At 42.9% G+C, this 18,004-nt stretch overlaps 1 protein-coding gene across 1 annotated transcript in view; it reads left to right on the top strand.

Annotated features, from left to right (window-relative positions):
- The first annotated feature begins 863 nt into the window (after positions 1–863).
- ppargc1b (peroxisome proliferator-activated receptor gamma, coactivator 1 beta) overlaps positions 864–18,004 on the top strand; it is a 96,642-nt gene continuing 79,501 nt past the window's right edge. Inside the window, exon 1 of the mRNA XM_029771414.1 lies at positions 864–1,347. Coding sequence (XP_029627274.1) covers positions 1,267–1,347 — 81 coding nt within the window. The 5' untranslated portion in view covers positions 864–1,266. The remainder of the gene's footprint in view (positions 1,348–18,004) is intronic.

Raw genomic sequence — 18,004 nt, 5'->3', positions numbered from 1 at the left:
TATTGAATAATTTAAGGTTATGCTATAATTTCACACTCTGTCGGTGCCTCAGAGCCTGCCGGATAGGTTGACGAATTTATGCAGAGCAACAATCATACATCAAAAAGTGCATATTAGATCAAATCAAATTGAAATAAAATTACAAATGCATTACATGTCTACGATATACTGGGCAACATGCTTGGTCCACATTCCATTTGATTTCAATCACTTTTTGGTCCAGGTTCATCTGTCTTGCTGGAAGACTTGGCCAAGATTACAGGAGGAAACATGCACAGGTGTGTGTGTGTGTGTGCTTGTGTGTGTGCTTGTGTGTGCGTGTGTTGAGCAAACAAATTAATTAAATGATCAAACCTTGTACAACAATTGTACAACTCATAACCTTCAACAAGATAAGCCAACAAAAGACCTCACTAGCTGCCTGTGTTAAATTGTGAATGGTACATTGATGCAGGAAGTGGGGCATTGTGGAGTAGGTGGAGGAGGGAGGAGCCATAATGTACTGTAGTAGCTTGTCACTGAGTCTCACATGACCCAGCAGATATGCAATCAGAAGGGGCAAAGGTGGGCCAATGAGCAAATATTCTTACCTGCAGTAATTGAGGATATTGTAGACTATTTTTACTAGGCATAATAGCTCTCTAAATGACACATTTCTATTAATTTATATTTTGGCACCAATTCTCTATTTGTTTTGCCAAACCTAATCAGGCAACAGACCTCAACATGGGTGTTGGAATGGCCTACTGTGGTGGTGGCCATATGGCCTGAATGGTGTGCTCTTTATGGATAACCTGTAAAATAGATTCAAAATAGACCAAAATGAAAAATCTAAAAATCTATTCAAATATAAGTACGCAGTTCTTTCAATTGTTAGGCCTGTTGTGTAAACAAATCAGTTGAGTTGCGTGTTTGCCGTATGAGTCATCATCATAGTCCCCACATGCATTTTGAGCCTATTCCAGCTGGACACATTTTTTAAATATTACTCATATGCATTTTGTTTTTCCAAGCATGCTGTCATTACTTATCTCAAGGACAATATGCCTACAAATCGATAGATTCGCAGCCTTTCGTAGGAAAATTAAGTTATCTAAATGACTTGTCGAAACAGTGACATCACATCATTACAGGCCAAGTGATAGTACATTTGTATTTCAGTTATATCAGTCTATGACAACGCCCTCATCCGGCGACTGACTGCAACTGAACGAGAACAGAACCGTATACCGGCTCTCAGACTCCCCGGCTCTCATTCTCTAGAAGATGGCGGACTGCGTTTCACTGTTAGATGAGGAGCTCTCTTCTTTTGTCTTCAATTACCTGACAGAAAACTCAGGCAGCCAGGTAAGGGATGTTCATATTATATATGTCCAGAATCAGGACTACCTGGCCGAGGGTTCATGTTTGCATGTTATTGGCAGAAGCATGCGATATTGAATCTTCATGTCTGCTCTGGCTGTCAGCATCTCGGCTCTCTAACCGGCGTCTTCAGACCTTTGACGTATGTGCTTCACGTGGAGTTGTAAGGAAATGTTATTAGTGCGAACAACGTGGGATAGTAATTAATAAAACATTTAATTTCGGTTGCGTACAATTATTTTGTCATTTAACATTGAAATAACAATTTCTGTGTTGCTCTTAAAACTTTTACAATTTTTGACTAATCCTGTCAAATCAGAGACCTCAGCACGTGGGTAGGCTATAGCGTGAACTTGGCTATTTATACATTTGATATCGAAATGAATGGATGTATTGGCAATACTTTGTATACGAAGGTTTGACTATTTATTTCCCATCCAGCTAATAGCCTACAAATTGGAGTTTTGATGAATGCTTATATTATTGCAAATCAATGCAATTTGCGTATGTTGGCTATCCATCTGTTTCACCAGCCCATCTATCTAGTAACTAAAGATTCAACTGTAGACCGGTATGCTACAGTACAGTGCGTCTCTCACGGTTCAAAGTTGGGCTAAAGTAGCTAGTGAACTACAAAGTGAATAGGGTGCAATACAACGATAATGACTACTTGATCCCATCATCGACGTCGTTGAGTTTCAGGTGCTGCAAGAATGATGATGTGAAATGCGGAATATTGTGCCCATCTGTGAAAAATTCAGGCGATTATGTTTTCGTAATCGTTTGCGTAAGCAGCGATCCACTGTTACAAAACCTTGATACCAGCGAGCCACTGTTACAAAACCTTGATACCAGCGAGCCACTGTTACAAAACCTTGATACCAGCGAGCCACTGTTACAAAACCTTGATACCAAAACGGCATGTTCTAGGGGGGTAACAAAATAACAATAGTCAAACATTCCAATTATGGGGGTATCTCATCGTAATGTGATATTGCACAATGTTATTAGACTACCAGATTTCAAATAATAATAGGATGCAACTGACCAGCAAACTCACGGATTATTCTCAGTAGCCTAAATCTCATTGAATTCCAACTATTCTTTATTGTAGCCTACCTTGGATATATTATGATGTAACTCTAGATTGCGATGAGAGCATTCATTCTGATCTCAGATATTCTACTCTTTGCTAGATGTGTAGCTAGTGAGCAGGTTCATTGATTGCAGAAGCCAAGACTAAAAGCGATTTACATTTCAAGTCACATGTGTAAAGTGTGCAGTGAACATCCCGTGTTAAATGTCAGTTAATAAGTATCTAATAATAACCTGAATTCATTCTGAGTTGAAACATGGTACAGCATAATTAACAAAGGGTAAAACATGCATATTGAGGGCGTCCCCGCGTAGATACGAAGTTCCCCTAACTGGAAAGTTATATTTGTCCAAGAGCGTAATGTGACAACATTGTATCAGGCTCTGATCGCTTAGGGAAGTTCATGATATTAGCCCCATGAAATGGAGCGTTCGATGCGGTTTTGCATGTTAAGCCGAATTATTGGGTTGACAGTGCTATCAATGGTCATTGTAATAGTACTCTACTATCGTGACCAGGGGTGTATTGATTCCGCCTATTCTGTTGCAAAAAAAATCTCAAACGGAAGCAAACGGAACGAAACGGGGAGGGGCCTACCTGAATTTGTCCAATAATAACTCGTTTTGCTCCGTTTGCTTCCGGTTGGTTCTTAAACAGTAAACGGTTTCCGTAACGAATACACCCCATAGTTACAGAACACAGAGTTGCTGCAGTCATGTGCTTTCTGTTGCGTAGTAGTCTGGAGGACGCGGCTCCAGTGACGTGCATGAGCGACAGCTTCGCTCTTTCCTCTGGGTTGCTTCTGACTGGTGCTGCTGCTGCCACGACTGTCCAGCTGCTTCTAGATCAGGTCGAATAATTCACCCGGTCTACTCCAGTTTAATCAAGAGGATCTAAAGATCAGTCCTACTGACAACCACAAACCTAGTGGATGCCATTATGGCCTTTTAGTATTTCCCCTTCCATCTGAATACATTTTTATTTTGCCTTCTTTTCAGAAGTATTTTCTTAATCAAATGTAATCATCCATTTTGATGTAAATATTTAAAGGCCTATACTACTAACGTTATATGGGCCAGTTATGTTTTACCCTTTATATTCATGAGATGCATGAGTTACACAACCTACATAGCGAATGCTTTTCTGTAGTTTGTCTCGTCATTTAGGCTTCAGTATGTGGTTTCACCGCCTGTCAGTCAATGGTTCATTTGATTCTGGTTGCTGAGTTGGCCTTCCCTGTAGCTCAGTTGGTAGAGCATGGTGTTTGCAACACCAGGGTTGTGGGTTCGATTCCCACGGGGGGCCAGCACAGATTTTTTTTTAATGATATGTATGAAATTGTATGAAATGTATGCATTCACTACTGTAAGTCACTCTGGATAAGAGCGTCTGCTAAATGACTAAAATGTAAAATGTAAAAAATTAGTTGTCGTCCTGTTGCATGGTCATATCAGCTTTCGAACTCAAGTCTTGTTTTCCCAGATTTAGTCAGACAGGGAAACAATATAGTCCACTGCACCAGGCAGGGTGCTCACTTTGCTCAGCAGTCTCTCTCCCTTCAATGAAATGCTGTGTATTATTACACAGACACTGAGCTGTCCTGCCGTGATGGAATACTGCAGTGCTATGTGTTCAGCTTCCATGATATGGGCTGAGTCACCTGTCAAGCCTAGAGTGGAGGCCTACTCTTTTTAACTAGAGCAAATGCATTATGTCTATGAAATGAGCAGTTCCTACAGTACACCTGCCTTTCTCTCTGCTGGAATGAATGAAATTAGCTTTGGCTATGCTGTGTACTGACTGAAGATTATGGATAAGACTTTGTTTTTTTCTTAGCAGGGTTTAATGCTGATTTAGACTGGCTGTGAACCACAGGACATTGGTTTCTCTGTTTGGATGTTCACTATGATGTTACTGTATTTTTAAGCCCTACTACAATCTGGAAAATCAATCAATGAAACGGTTAGAGAGATGATCCTCATCACTGATAATGTTACTCTAGGAGTAGCATTTCACCTATATTTAAAATTCTCACACATTATCTATGAGGGCCATTCTGAAAGATCCTAGCCTTTCACCTAGCCTACCACCCTTCCTTCAAGATCATTATCTAGGTAGGAAGAGCATTTTCATATATTTTTTTGTTGTTGTTGAGAAGGATCATTCTGAATGATCATTACTCAAAATGCTCAACTCAATTGAGGATGAAAGAGTCTAATCTCCCAGAAGTGTTGCTGGGAGGTTTTTGTTGTGTCACTGCCTGACTTTGTGGTTTGTCACTGAGGATTGGAATGTTTGCTTCCTCCCCAAAGCCCCAGAGATCCATCATCTGGCTGAGGCTCTGAGGCTTGTCCTCAGGGAGGCTTGAGGATGAGCTCTCATGGATCACTGTACCTCTCCCCTCCACTCTGAGCCTAGCCCAGAGCGGATGGTTGGTGGGGCGTAACATAGTTATAATAATCTGCACACTGAAAATTGACCACAATTAAGCCCAAAAAGAGATTGTATTTGAAAATAACAATAATTTAATAACTTGATTACATTGAGACACCATCACATATGTTTATTTTTTGATTCGTGGGAATACTTAAGGACAGATTTTGTAAATGTGACACGTTTTTATCTGAATTGTTGGATGATTTTACAGTCTTTCGTGACCATGAAGTAAAATAGATATAATTTTTTTACAAAAAAAGTTTTTTGGGGTCCCAAGAAAATCACCCCTGCTCTAACCTAGGTGCATCCCAGATTTGACCCTATTCCCTTTATAGTGCACTACTTTTGCCCTCTAAAGTAGTGCACTATAAAGGGAATAGGGTGCTATTTGGGACGCATTTTCTGACTGTATGGGAGGGAGAGGAACTAGGAAACAGCTGATTAGATATCAATAATTGATGCAGGCTAATCCATCATGGGCTTCAAAGGCTATCCTTTGCATGGACTCCTGAGACACACTGACTATAGCAGGCATTTGGTTGTCTTCACATATTCAGGCTGTGTTCTCCCAAGTCAATAAGGATAATTTTATTTAGCTTTTGATTGTGTTTTTTATTATCTCTTGTCTTAGGACTCATCTTTTGCTGTGCCAACATGATAATATATTATTGTCTTTCATTTTCCTTTTGAAATTAGGCATGGTTTTGAAATATGATATTATGAAGTAATGTGAATTTAAAAAAAAACTAATACAACACAACAAGCCATAATGTCCTTAATTAACCTTTGCAAGTGTTTTGTATTCATCACAATGACTCTATTGATGTTGAGGACATTAGTGTGAGCCTGTTTCATATTCTGTAGCTTGCTTTGGGAAATGCATCAGGGACTTTAACATAATGCCTATGGGCCTAAGTAGGCAGGTTTCCATTGACCCAGGTTTATTCAACAAAGGCAATGTCGCTAAAGAAATCTATGTGACATGTGTAATAGAAATGGCAGGTATAGGAGAAATGTTCTAAAGATCGACAACATTTTTATCAGTTCGACTGGTGAATTTTTCTGTTGTCTAACTTTATGTATTGTGACAAATTATGATGGAAACAGTTTTTTCGAATAAATTATGACTGGCAAATCATTTTGAAGGTACGCGGGGCACGTGATGTCACCGCGTAACTATAAAGCTCCACTCCACATTGAATTCTAAATGCCTACATCTTGCAAAATATGTTTTGTTAACTATAAAAATAATGTTTCTTTGCAGGACAAAGATTTGCATTGCCTTGCTTTTGTAGTTGGCTGGCAAGTTTCACCATCCAATTATTTCAGATCTACAGGAGGGCAAGTCTCACCATGGCACGGACCGTGGCGATACGTTGGTACGAGAATGATTCAAATATGGCAAATATTAGTCAGTTGTTGCATTCTATCCATGTTGGCATTTGCGGGCTACCTGAGACATGAAACACACTGTCGGCAATTTATTAATGAGCAATTTGCAAAAATGGGTAATGGAAACACTGTAGGTTTTTAGGTGTGACGTCGTTATGTCCAGCTGTTTTCATCGACATAAGACAGTTCAATGGAAACGCACCAATAGCAGGCAATTATCACATCTAGTATCTATGCCAACCTTCTAAATCAACAAACAAATCACTGGACACGTTAATGGGAACACAGCTAATGACACGACAGATTCAGCTCCTCATCTTGTGAGGGGGGATCCATGAGAAACCTGGAACAGGAACATGCAATGCTGTGCCCCAACTGGCACCATATTCCCTATAAAGCCTAGTGCTTTACTTTTGACCAGGGCCCATAGAGACATTTGATATGCACAATTGACTGTGGAAACCTTGGGTAGGGCCCTATAAAACCCGCGTTGCGGAGTCACGGATTTCAGACATTAAAACGGAATTCCACAATATTCCAAATTGTATTGAACTTATTAGAAAATGAATCAAGATTATCATAAGGCATGAACAAAATGCGTCAGTGATTTGTATTTTTCTTCAACTTTCTGAAGAGGCAACGTCACAGGAATGCCCCTGTCTGTGTGTTCGCATTTGTCTACCACTTTGTGTAGTCGTTAGTAATGTAATGACAACCGTCTTCTGGTTGATGGGAAGGCTTTCCCTAAAACCTTCTCTATTAAATGGTAACTACAAAGTAGCCTGTACCTTCCGGGCAGAATGATATCAGGATTATTTGCATCAATCCAGTAGCCATTTTTTTCTTTGCAATCTCCCTTGAGCGCTACAGAAACATTGCTAACCAAACAACTGTCTTTGACTGGTGCGCAGTTGAATTAAAGGGTAGGCCTAATTACAACCAAATATCTACATTTCAAAAGAGTCTACTGATGTGGGGAAAGCATTGTTGTGGACTTGGAACCTATTAAAAAAGTGTGAAAACCTGGAAAAACAAATAGAAGAAAACGAAATTTAGGGGAAAAAATGACAGAATCAGGCAAATAAACAGATTTTATAGGGCCCTACTTGGGAACAGAGGAGGGATGCTTCACTCTGTGTGTGTGCTTTTCCTGGCCACTAAAGCACATGCCTGTTGAGACAGGTCATGACTTGCAGGTGGAGGCCAGGATAGGAAAGGCCAGGATAGGACATGCCAGGACAGGATAGGCCCGGACAGGACAGGAGCAGAGTAGCAGACTGTCTGATGAGGCTGACTTAGGTAAAGGGAAGTTGAAATTGGGTTGCCAGGTGTTGTCGTCCCCTGATGATATTCACCACCACCTGCTTTACCATTTCAATGTGCAGTCAGGCATTTGTCCGTAGTCAGCATCCTCCAGGTCATTATACTGTACCTCAGCCACAGCCAAACAATGGGTGTGCAAGTAGTCTATTTTAGATGGATTGTGTGTCCTGAATGTAGGGTCAACAGGTTTTTACGTGTGTTTTTTAAGTTTATGGTGACATATATTGTGTTGAGATGAAATACATATTCCTTCCTGATGTTTTATTTCCTAAAAAACACTCATAAGATGAACGTTAATAATCATTTAGATGATTTAAGTGAAAATAATTGTTTCCCTATTTGAATATGCAAATAATTCACCTCTTCAGTTCATCAGAAGTGTGTAAAACAGCTATTAATGAGAGTTGCAGGTGGTTCAGTTGTAAATGAAGGTCTGGTCAGGACGTAGTGGACGACTGTCCAACTCTGCATCAGCCCCGAGCCAAGGTAAATGAAGAGTTAACTAGCAGATAACACTTCACAGCCCAAACACTGGTCTTGCATGATCAATACTGGTAGGACTCTTTTGGGTTCCATGTAGAAGCCTCTGTGGAAAGGTTTCTACATGGAACCCTAAAGGTTTCTTTCTACCTGGGTTCTTCAAAGGGTTGTCTTATGGGGACAGCCAAAGAACCCGTTTAGGTTGAAATAGCACCTTTTTATCTAAGATTGTAGTGTGATGGAGAACTCCATACAGGGTACTGAGTCTGCTTCTGTTCAAAGTGTTTATGTGCATATGCATGAGTGGGTATGTGTGTGGAATATGGATTGAGATACTTAAATCCTGATGTTTAAACAGCAAGACTGATCGGTATTGCTGCGCTTCGGCCTCATTCAGAGTGAAGAGAACCATTAGACGTTGATATAAATAGATTAATTAGATATAATATCCAATATAGCCTAGTGCTTACATGTGTTTCTGTTGCAAGGTTGTGATTTATTTAGCCCTCAATCCCAGCCATATGAAGATCTGGGTGATAAATGAATGGCCCCTTCATAGTAAACCCTTACTGTGGGCAGACCAACCTGTCGGTCCAACCTCTCTCCCTCTCCTGGGCGTGATTGTAAACCAGGGAAAGGTAAAGGAAAATTCCAATGTCCTGATAGTACAGTCTCGCCGTGTTCCAGCCCTGCCATGGTAACCTAGCACCTGGGGACTTACTGGGGAGGGCAGGCTCACACTGGCAAGGGCTTACCCCCCTAACACTGACCGGGTTAGCTCAGCGAACTCATAACCTGCTCATTAACAAGAGGTGTGTGTTGTCCATGTTCAGAGCAGGAGTGGATGTTGACTCGCTGTTCTTTAGTGTAACAAGTTTACACATCACCAGCTGAAAATAAATGCCTTATCTGTCATTATGTCAAAAGTGTGGCCAGGCACAGGCAGCAGGGCCTTCCTGCAGCTATGCTTGGTTATTTATTTTATTGGCTGGATATTAGTTCTGGATCTCACATGGCCGATCAGAACCCTTCAACCTTGTTATGGGGTGGTTGCTAATTGTTTCACACACCTCTCATGTACTGTTATTCTGTTGGCAGTTGAGAGCATTGCTCATGGCTATAGCCGATCGCTAATAATGCAGCCAGCTGACTGTCAGCATGACACTACAGTCTGTGAAAGGAACAGAAATCCTGTATTTTTTACAAGGCTACTGTATTACTATTCTTAGCAGCAGAGTTCCTTGTATTTCTGCTACTCAGAGAAGGTGGAGTTCATAAATAGCCACCATGGCAGTGGCACAGTGTATTTGCTTGAGGTGTTGTCAGCATGTCAGGTTGGATTCCGCATGATTTCATCATGATGCCGTGTAATCATCATCAAGCTGTCTGGGGGATTACAACTCCCTCCAACTGCTTACCTTACTGCAACCTGAACACGATGCGGTGTCCCATTTAAAGATAGTTAGTATTCACTGCCCTAGACAAGGGATCTAACCCTTATGAGTTCAGGCCAGATCACCATCTTCATCATGATCTGACTGTTAGCTTAGCCTCTGCGTTATGAACTGTGTTAACTTACCATAGTGGTGACCTTTCGTGGGTCCCTGGCGCACACACTCACAACAAATAGAACTGTGTTAACTTACCATAGTGGTGACCTTTCGTGGGTCCCTGGCGCACACACTCACAACAAATAGTACACCCATGTAGTGTTGTCACACCTTGGGGAGTGCTTCTGGTGCAAGGCCAGGGCCTGAGAACCTGACGGCAGCAGGTGGGTAGGTGGGTAGTAAACAGGAATGTAGCTGCAGGGTGGAAACGAGGGTGTATGGAAACTGTTCAGGGGACTACGTAATAGAGGTGCACTGCAAGCCACTACCTGCACACCTGTGAAAAACATTCCACATTGTGCCCTCCCATGACAACAAAGCAGGACAGTGTTCCACCACATGGTGGGCTGGCTAGGGAATAACAGGAGAGGGGAGGGATCTGATTGGTGGCCTGGCTCACTAGTAGCTCTGTAAACTCTCTGATTACCTGGCCTCCTGCCAGCCAGGCTTCTCACAACATCTAATATTTCCATTGTCTCCATTCAGGCTGTTTAGCCACAACAATGGCTGGTTCACCATTATTGCACCCAGCATTGCAGGTAACCAGTAGGTAGAATCACCCCACCACACACACACACACACACACACACACACACACCCCTGCCACTGACCTAGTTTAACAGTGAACTTTCAGCTTGGCAGGCTTAGGCATTGCTTGCGTGACTGGAGCTTGGGAGCTGAGGCTGGTTTTGGTTCGCGAGCTTGACAGGCTTTACTCACATGTCACAATGACCTTCTGACCTCTGCTGCCCCACTCCATATCTGTCCTTCTCACACCCTGTCCTGTTCCCCATCTATGACAGTAATAATGACAGAACATTCCGCTGACTGACTACAGCACAGGAGAGGAGGTATGGGGAACAGCCTGAAGACATACTTTATCACCTTGTTTTGAAATTGCAAGCTAACTATTGGCAAGGTGACAGCTTTGACTGGGATCTGTAAGATTTAGTCTAAACTAGTGTTAGCTAGTGTCCCATCTGCACATGATTTCAACTAAGATCAACCCATCTAATAGTATTTCCTCCTCCTCAAAACATACCAGATTCACTCTGTTGATAAAAGGTAATAAAGAACGCAATACTCTTCCAATCCTCAGTGAATACTCTATAGAACAGGTTTATTGACACTTTGACTTCCCGTACTACTATGACTGACCATGTAAAACAACATATTTAATGTACCTATCCAGTGTATGTGACAAAACATCTATCTATTTATTCATAGCTCTACAGTGCCTTCAGAAAGTATTCAGACCCCTTGACTTTTTCAACATTTTGTTACGTTACAGACTTATTCAAAAACAAAAACAAAAAATCCTCAATCTACACACAATACCCCACAATGACAGCAAAAACAGGTTCTTAGAAATTGTTGCTAATTTATTACAGACCATTTGCTATGAGACTCAAAATTGAGCTCAGGTGCATCCTGTTTCCATTGGTCATCCTTGAGATGTTTCAACAACTTGTTTAGTCCACCTGTGCTAAATTCAATTGATTGGACATGATTTGGAAAGGGACACACCTGTCTATATAAGGTCCCACAGTTGACAGTGCATGTCAGAGCAAAAACCAAGCCACGAGGTCGAAGGAATTGTCCGTAGAGCTCCGAGACAGGATTGTGTCGAGGCACAGATCTGGGGAAGGGTACCAAAAAATGTCTGCAGTATTGACAGTCATTTTTTAATGGAAGATGTTTGGAACCACCAAGACTCTTCCTAGAGCTGGCCGCCCGGCCAATCTCAGCAATCAGGGGAGAAAGGCCTTGGTCAGGATGGTGACCAAGAACCCGATGGTCACTCTTACAGAGTTCTAGAGTTCCTCTGTGGAGATGGGATAACCTTCCAGAAGGACAACAATCTCTGCAGCACTCCACCAATCAGGCCTTTATGGTAGAGAGGCCAGACGTAAGCCACTTCTCAGTAAAAAGCACATGACAGACTGCTTGGAGTTTGCCAAAAGGCACCTAAAGACTCTCAGACCATGAGAAACAAGATTCTCTGTTCTGATCAAACCAAGATTGAACTCTTTGGCCTGAATGCCAAGTGTCACGTCTGGAGGAAACCTGGCACCATCCCTATGGTGAAGCATGGTGGTGGCAGGATCATGCTGTGGGGATGTTTTTCAGCGGCAGGGACTGGGAGACTGGTCAGGATCGAGGCAAAGATGGAGAAAAGTACAGAGAGATCCTTAATGAAAACCTGCTCCAGAGTGCTCAGGACCTCAGACTGGGGCTAAGGTTCACCTTCCAACAGGACAAGGACCCTAAGCACACAGCCAAGCAGGAGTGGCTTCGGGACAAGTGTCTGAATGTCCTTGAGTGGCCCAGCCAGAGCCCAGACTTGAACCCGGTCAAACATCTCTGGAGAGACCTGAAAATAGCTGTGCAGCAACTCTCCCAATCCAACCTGACAGAGCTTGAGAGGATCTGCAGAGAATGATGGGATAAATTCCCCAAATACAGATGTGCCAAACTTGTAGCGTCAAAACGAAGAAGACTCGAGGCTGTAATCGCTGCCAAATAAAGTACTGTGTAAAGGGTCTGAATACTTATGTAAATGTGATATTTCAGTTCTTGATTTTTAAAACATTTGCAAAAATTTCTAAACCCGTTTTTGCTTTGTCATTATGGGGTATTGTGTATAATTTGATGAGGAAAAATAACTAATCAATTTTAGAATAAGGCTGTAACGTAACAAAATATGGAAAAAGTAGATGGGTCTGAATACTTTCCCAATGCACTGTATGTCTTAAGTTTGACTGATATGGAACTTGACAGAGCTCAGTGACATCTCCAAATTGCTGCACTTGACTGTTGACTAACATGCTCACTTGCTCAGACCCCACTATGCACCTGAGGACCTGCATCTTGCAGCTTCTGCCCCACTAGAAACTACGTAGCCTTAGTAAAACCTTTCTATCTTCACGGCAGAAGTGTGCTCCTGTGATAAAGGACTGTCTCGGTCCTCTAATGCCCCTGTCTCCAGCCACAGAGGGAAAAGTGAGTTAACTGCTTTAGACAAGGTCTACTCTGGGCCCTGGTTGTTGTTCGATGCCAATGGGCACATTTTTAGCAATCACCAGAGAATGTTCTGGAGTCAGTTCTATTCCTTGTCAAAGTCTTGAATTCTGCCCACTCCACAGAATCTTTCTTTCTCTCTCTCTCTCACAGCATTCGTCCTTTCATGTACTTCCACAGCACTCTTTGTGCTTCCCATGATGCTCTGCTGCCTAGCCTGAAATTATTTTAAGCCGTCTCCGTTTACACAAGCAAGCAGGATCCAACTCATTGGATCGACTGCAGCTTAATTTGCATGTTATTCTTTGAATAAATGAGAAGCAGTCTATTCTGTTATCAGTGCATCATCAGACTCAACAACATTCTGGAGGCAGCAGCATCTGGAGTTTCAGACTCCCACTGGAGAGTGGTCGGATTTTACTGAGGAAACAGATAAGCATTGAGCCAGTCAGATTTCTATTGGGATTGTGTGACGCAGACAGGTGAACTCACACACACACACCTATTAGCAGAGGCTGTCAGCGTTATCCCAGTTTATTTCTAATGTGTCTAGTAAAAGTGTCAGTATACGAACACCTGGGTCAGACGCCTGGATGAGAAACTGTGGAGGGAGTTGAGATGGGGATGCACTCTGGCCCAGTTTCCTGATGACTCATTGATTTCTCTGCAGGTATTTGTCTTGAGGTGATTTGAGGAAAGAGTGCAAATCGTTTTCCATCCGAGGCCCCCCTCTGCCCAGTTTCCAGATGCTTTCTCAAGAGATTGCTTCTGCTATTCTCAACACTCTGTTTCGATGATGTTTAGATAAAGGGACAAGGTCTGTGGCTGGCTGCAAGTCTAGAAATGAGGAAGGTATAATAATGTCTGTGAAGAGCCGTTTTATGCTGAGCCATTTCAGTTTTCCTTTGTCAGTAACTATGTAGATGCAATGAAGTGAATGAAGTCATGAGACTGAGTTGGATCTCCTCAGCAGCCTGGCCTGATGTGTGTTCTTCAGATGGCTCATGTTAAAGCCCAGCCCTATTGGACGACAGTATGGCAGGGAATGCCACCTCACCGGGGACTCAGAAGGCCATGTAATAGAGGCTTCGGCCAAGCCGCGGTATCACTGACAATCCTGCCTCCTTAGGAGTCGGCCATGTGGAGGCTGCTGGAGTTGTCCTTTTATGTTGGGGCAGTGTTTGGGTGGTGTCACCAGGATGGTCTGTTGATAGTGATGGGCCATAGTGAGGACTGAATGCTTTCAGAGGGGTGTCTCTGTCTAACTGAAGGGTCATTAGAATGGGAGAGGCACACTGGGCCATTTTGTTTCATGCCAGTTAGCCTTAAGTTTGGTACAAAACAAAGCTGAATAGAGCTGGAATTGTTTAAGACCTGCAGGGGAAGTTTTTTCTAGAATGTTCTAGCACTGTGTTCTTTGCAAAGCAGCCGAGATGAAGGAACAAGTCATACCAGCAACACATACTGAAATACATGAAACAATTCACTCATGCAAACGTTTAACCTATTTATCCCTAGAGTAGGTCAAGGGCCAAGTTACTACATCGGCATTAACTTTTCACGTTTCACAATCCATTTCCATGAATGTGAGGCCAGTCGTGTTGCATTTCTGTCGGATTAGCAAACGACTCTAATTATGTAAGCCATCCTCTCCTCGTCTAGCAATGAGCCTTCTCTAAGTACATCCTACACTTCCTGATAAACACCCACTAATTCACACTGCGACAAAACCCAGCACTGTACTGTACTGGCGGCTGACTCCCACTCCTGCTCCTGAAATATTCTCAAGCAGCACTTACCGTGACATAGAGTGCTTTACAAAACGCCAATGAATTTTTCAGCGCACCATACCTCAGGTATTTGCCCGGCAGGTCCAGAGGGCTGTTTTCGCTCTATGTCACTGGAAAACCCCTAGCTTTCATCAAAGGCGCACATCAGTCGTGTGTGCGTCGTGTGTGTGCCACTGCTGGGGGCTTCCATTAGTGGAGTAGCATTGCTGTGAATGACAGCAGAGCGTCAGCAGCACAGAGCACACCCCCTACTGGTCCTCTGGTGTCCTGCAGGGCTACTGAGATGTGAAAGTATGTTTCTCTCCTCTACCAAGGCCAGCTCTCTTCTCTTCCCTGTGCGCTGTCACAGGGGACACCTAGTCAGTGGGTGGACGCCTCCTGATGGATGACATGAGGTGGGATGGGATCAGGACTGGAGAGGAGAGAAAGGCATGGAGATGGATCACCTGGTGTGTCTCCACTTATCATCATGCCTGGCCAGTCCTCCAGGACCTTTCTTTCACAACCCCTCCACGGTTCCCACTCATCTACCTTTCCTCTTATCTCTGCCACAGGAACAGAGGAACAGAGGATACAGCGTCACACAGTCCGCTGACAGCAGGAACACAGCCGTGTATTATTTACTGTTAACTTCCCCAGAAAACAAGTTTCTAGTGCTGCATGTCTGCCTGGAGCAGACATATCTGCTTAGTACTTAAAAAAATATATAATAATCGTAAGCCGGCTAACAGAAACCCTAGCCTGCATACAGTGGCCCCATACGAGCCAATGTGAGCCTGCGTGGCTAAACATGTACTGCAGAGCTTGGGAATGTAAAGCAGTAGTTTCAAGTAGCCACATGGTGCCCTATAGCTCTGAGAAAATGATAGAGGTTTTGGTATTTATTAGGATCCCCATTAGCCGCTGCAAAAGCATCAGCTACTCTTCCTGGGGTCCACATGAAACATATACATACTATAGAACATTATTAGTCAAGGACTGAAGTACATGCATTTAAAATGTCACACATAGGCTACATATCAGTACATACACACAATATCTAGGTCTAATACTTAGTACAGTGCAAATTGCAATACAAGATGTATAAAATGGCTGTGTCTCTTCACAGTCCCCTTTGTGCAGTAAGATGTTCTTTTATCTGTTTTTTTAACAGGTTTTATTGCTAACTTGAGTTACCTGGGTAATCATGGCTCTATTTAATACTGTTTTTCCCAGTCTCTGTTCTGGACCTGGGGACTGTGAAGGGACCTCTGGTTGCATGTCTTGTGTTGTACAGATCAGTGTCTGAACTGTGTACCAACTGCTTGAACAGACAGTTTGGTACCTTCATCACATCAACACCTCGCACAAAGACCAATAGTGGTGCAGTCAATCTCTCCTCAACTTTGAGCCAGGAGAGACTGACATGCATGTTACTGACACTTTCCCTCTGTGTACATCTAAGTGTGATACGTGCTGCTTTGTTCTGGACCAACTGCAATTTACCTATGTCATTCTTTGCCGCGGACAGACCACACAGCTGGTCAGTAGTCCAGGTGCGTCAAAACTAGGGCCTGTAGGACCTGTCTGGTCGATTGAGATGTCAAGAAGGATGGACAGACCTCTTCCCATTTTAGCAACCGTTGAGTCTATATGTTTTGACCATGACAGCTTGCTATCTAGGGTTATACCCAGCAGTTTAGTCTCCTTAACTTACTCAATAGCCACATTATTCAATAATAGATCTAAATGAGGTTTAGTGTTGAGTGAGTGATTTGTCCCAAAAACGATGCTTTAGGTTTTTGAGCTATTTAGCACCAGCCTATTGCTAGTTGCCTGTTCTAAAGCTGACTGGAGCTCTATGTTAAGGGTGTCTGTTATTTATTTGACTGTTGCAGCCAGCGTGTATACTGTTGAGTCGTCAGTGTACATAGACACACAGGCTTTATTCAAGGTCAGTGGAAGGCGATTTGTTAAAACAGAAAACAATAATGGCCCTAGTCAACTGCCCTGCGGGACAACTCACTCAACTGAATTTGCATGAGAGAGGCTTCCATTAACAAATATCCTCTGTGTTCGATTAGATATGTATCTCTGAATCCATAATAAGGCACAGGATCCAATGTCACGCCCTGACCAGGTGAACTCTGCTATTTTGGTCAGGGTGTGGCATTTCTATGGTTTATTTTCTATGTTTTGTTATAGCCTTTCTTTGTGGTTTATTTCTATGTTGGGCTCGGGGGTGATTTCCAATCAGACAGCTGTCGCTAGTTATGTCTAATTGGGAATCACATTTAAGTTCCTTTTCCCCCACGATGTTTGTGGGTTGTTGTCTCTTTGTTTTGAGCACGTAACGTATCGACATTTTTTCTTGATTTTGTGTACATGTTTAATTCCAGTGTGTTCAATAAACATGTGTTCGCTCCCAGCTGCGTTTTGGTCCGCTTCCTCGTCACCAGGCGACGATCGTTACATCCAAATCCATAACACCTACAGTGGGGGGAAAAAGTATTTGATCACCTGCTGATTTTGTATGTTTGCCCACGTACAAAGACATGATCAGTCTATAATTTTAATGGTAGGTTTATTTGAACAGTGAGAGACAGAATAACAACAAAAAAATCCACAAAAACGCATGTCAAAAATGTTATAAAATGATTTGCATTTTAATGAGGGAAATAAGTATTTGACCCCTCTGCAAAACATGACTTAGTACTTGGTGGCAAAACCCTTGTTGGCAATCACAGAGGTCAGACGTTTCTTGTAGTTGACCACCAGGTTTGCACACATCTCAGGAGGGATTTTGTCCCACTCCTCTTTGCAGATCTTCTCCAAGTCATTAAGGTTTCGAGGCTGACGTTTGGCAACTCGAACCTTCAGCTCCCTCCACAGATTTTCTATGGGATTAAGGTCTGGAGACTGGCTAGGCCACTCCAGGACCTTAATGTGCTTCTTCTTGAGCCACTCCTTTGTTGCCTTGGCCGTGTGTTTTGGGTCATTGTCATGCTGGAATACCCATCCACAACCCATTTTCAATGCCCTGGCTGAGGGAAGGAGGTTCTCACCCAAGATTTGACGGTACATGGCCCCGTCCATCGTCCCTTTGATGCGATGAAGTTGTCCTGTCCCCTTAGCAGAAAAACACCCCAAAGCATAATGTTTCCACCTCCATGTTTGACGGTGGAGATGGTGTTCTTGGGGTCATAGGCAGCATTCCTCCTCCTCCAAACACGGCGAGTTGAGTTGATGCCAAAGAGCTCCATTTTGGTCTCATCTGACCACAACACTTTCACCCAGTTGTCCTCTGAATCATTCAGAAGTTCATTGGCAAACTTCAGACGGGCATGCATATATATTCTTGAGCAGGGGGACCTTGCGGGCGCTGCAGGATTTCAGTCCTTCACGGCGTAGTGTGTTACCAATTGTTTTCTTGGTGACTATGGTCCCAGCTGCCTTGAGATCATTGACAAGATCCTCCAGTGTAGTTATGGGCTGATTCCTTCCCGTTCTCATGA

The sequence above is a fragment of the Salmo trutta genome, chromosome 13 (genome assembly GCF_901001165.1).
Source record: "Salmo trutta chromosome 13, fSalTru1.1, whole genome shotgun sequence".
Taxonomy (NCBI): Eukaryota; Metazoa; Chordata; class Actinopteri; order Salmoniformes; family Salmonidae; genus Salmo; species Salmo trutta.
This window is presented reverse-complemented; position numbering and strand designations above follow the sequence as displayed.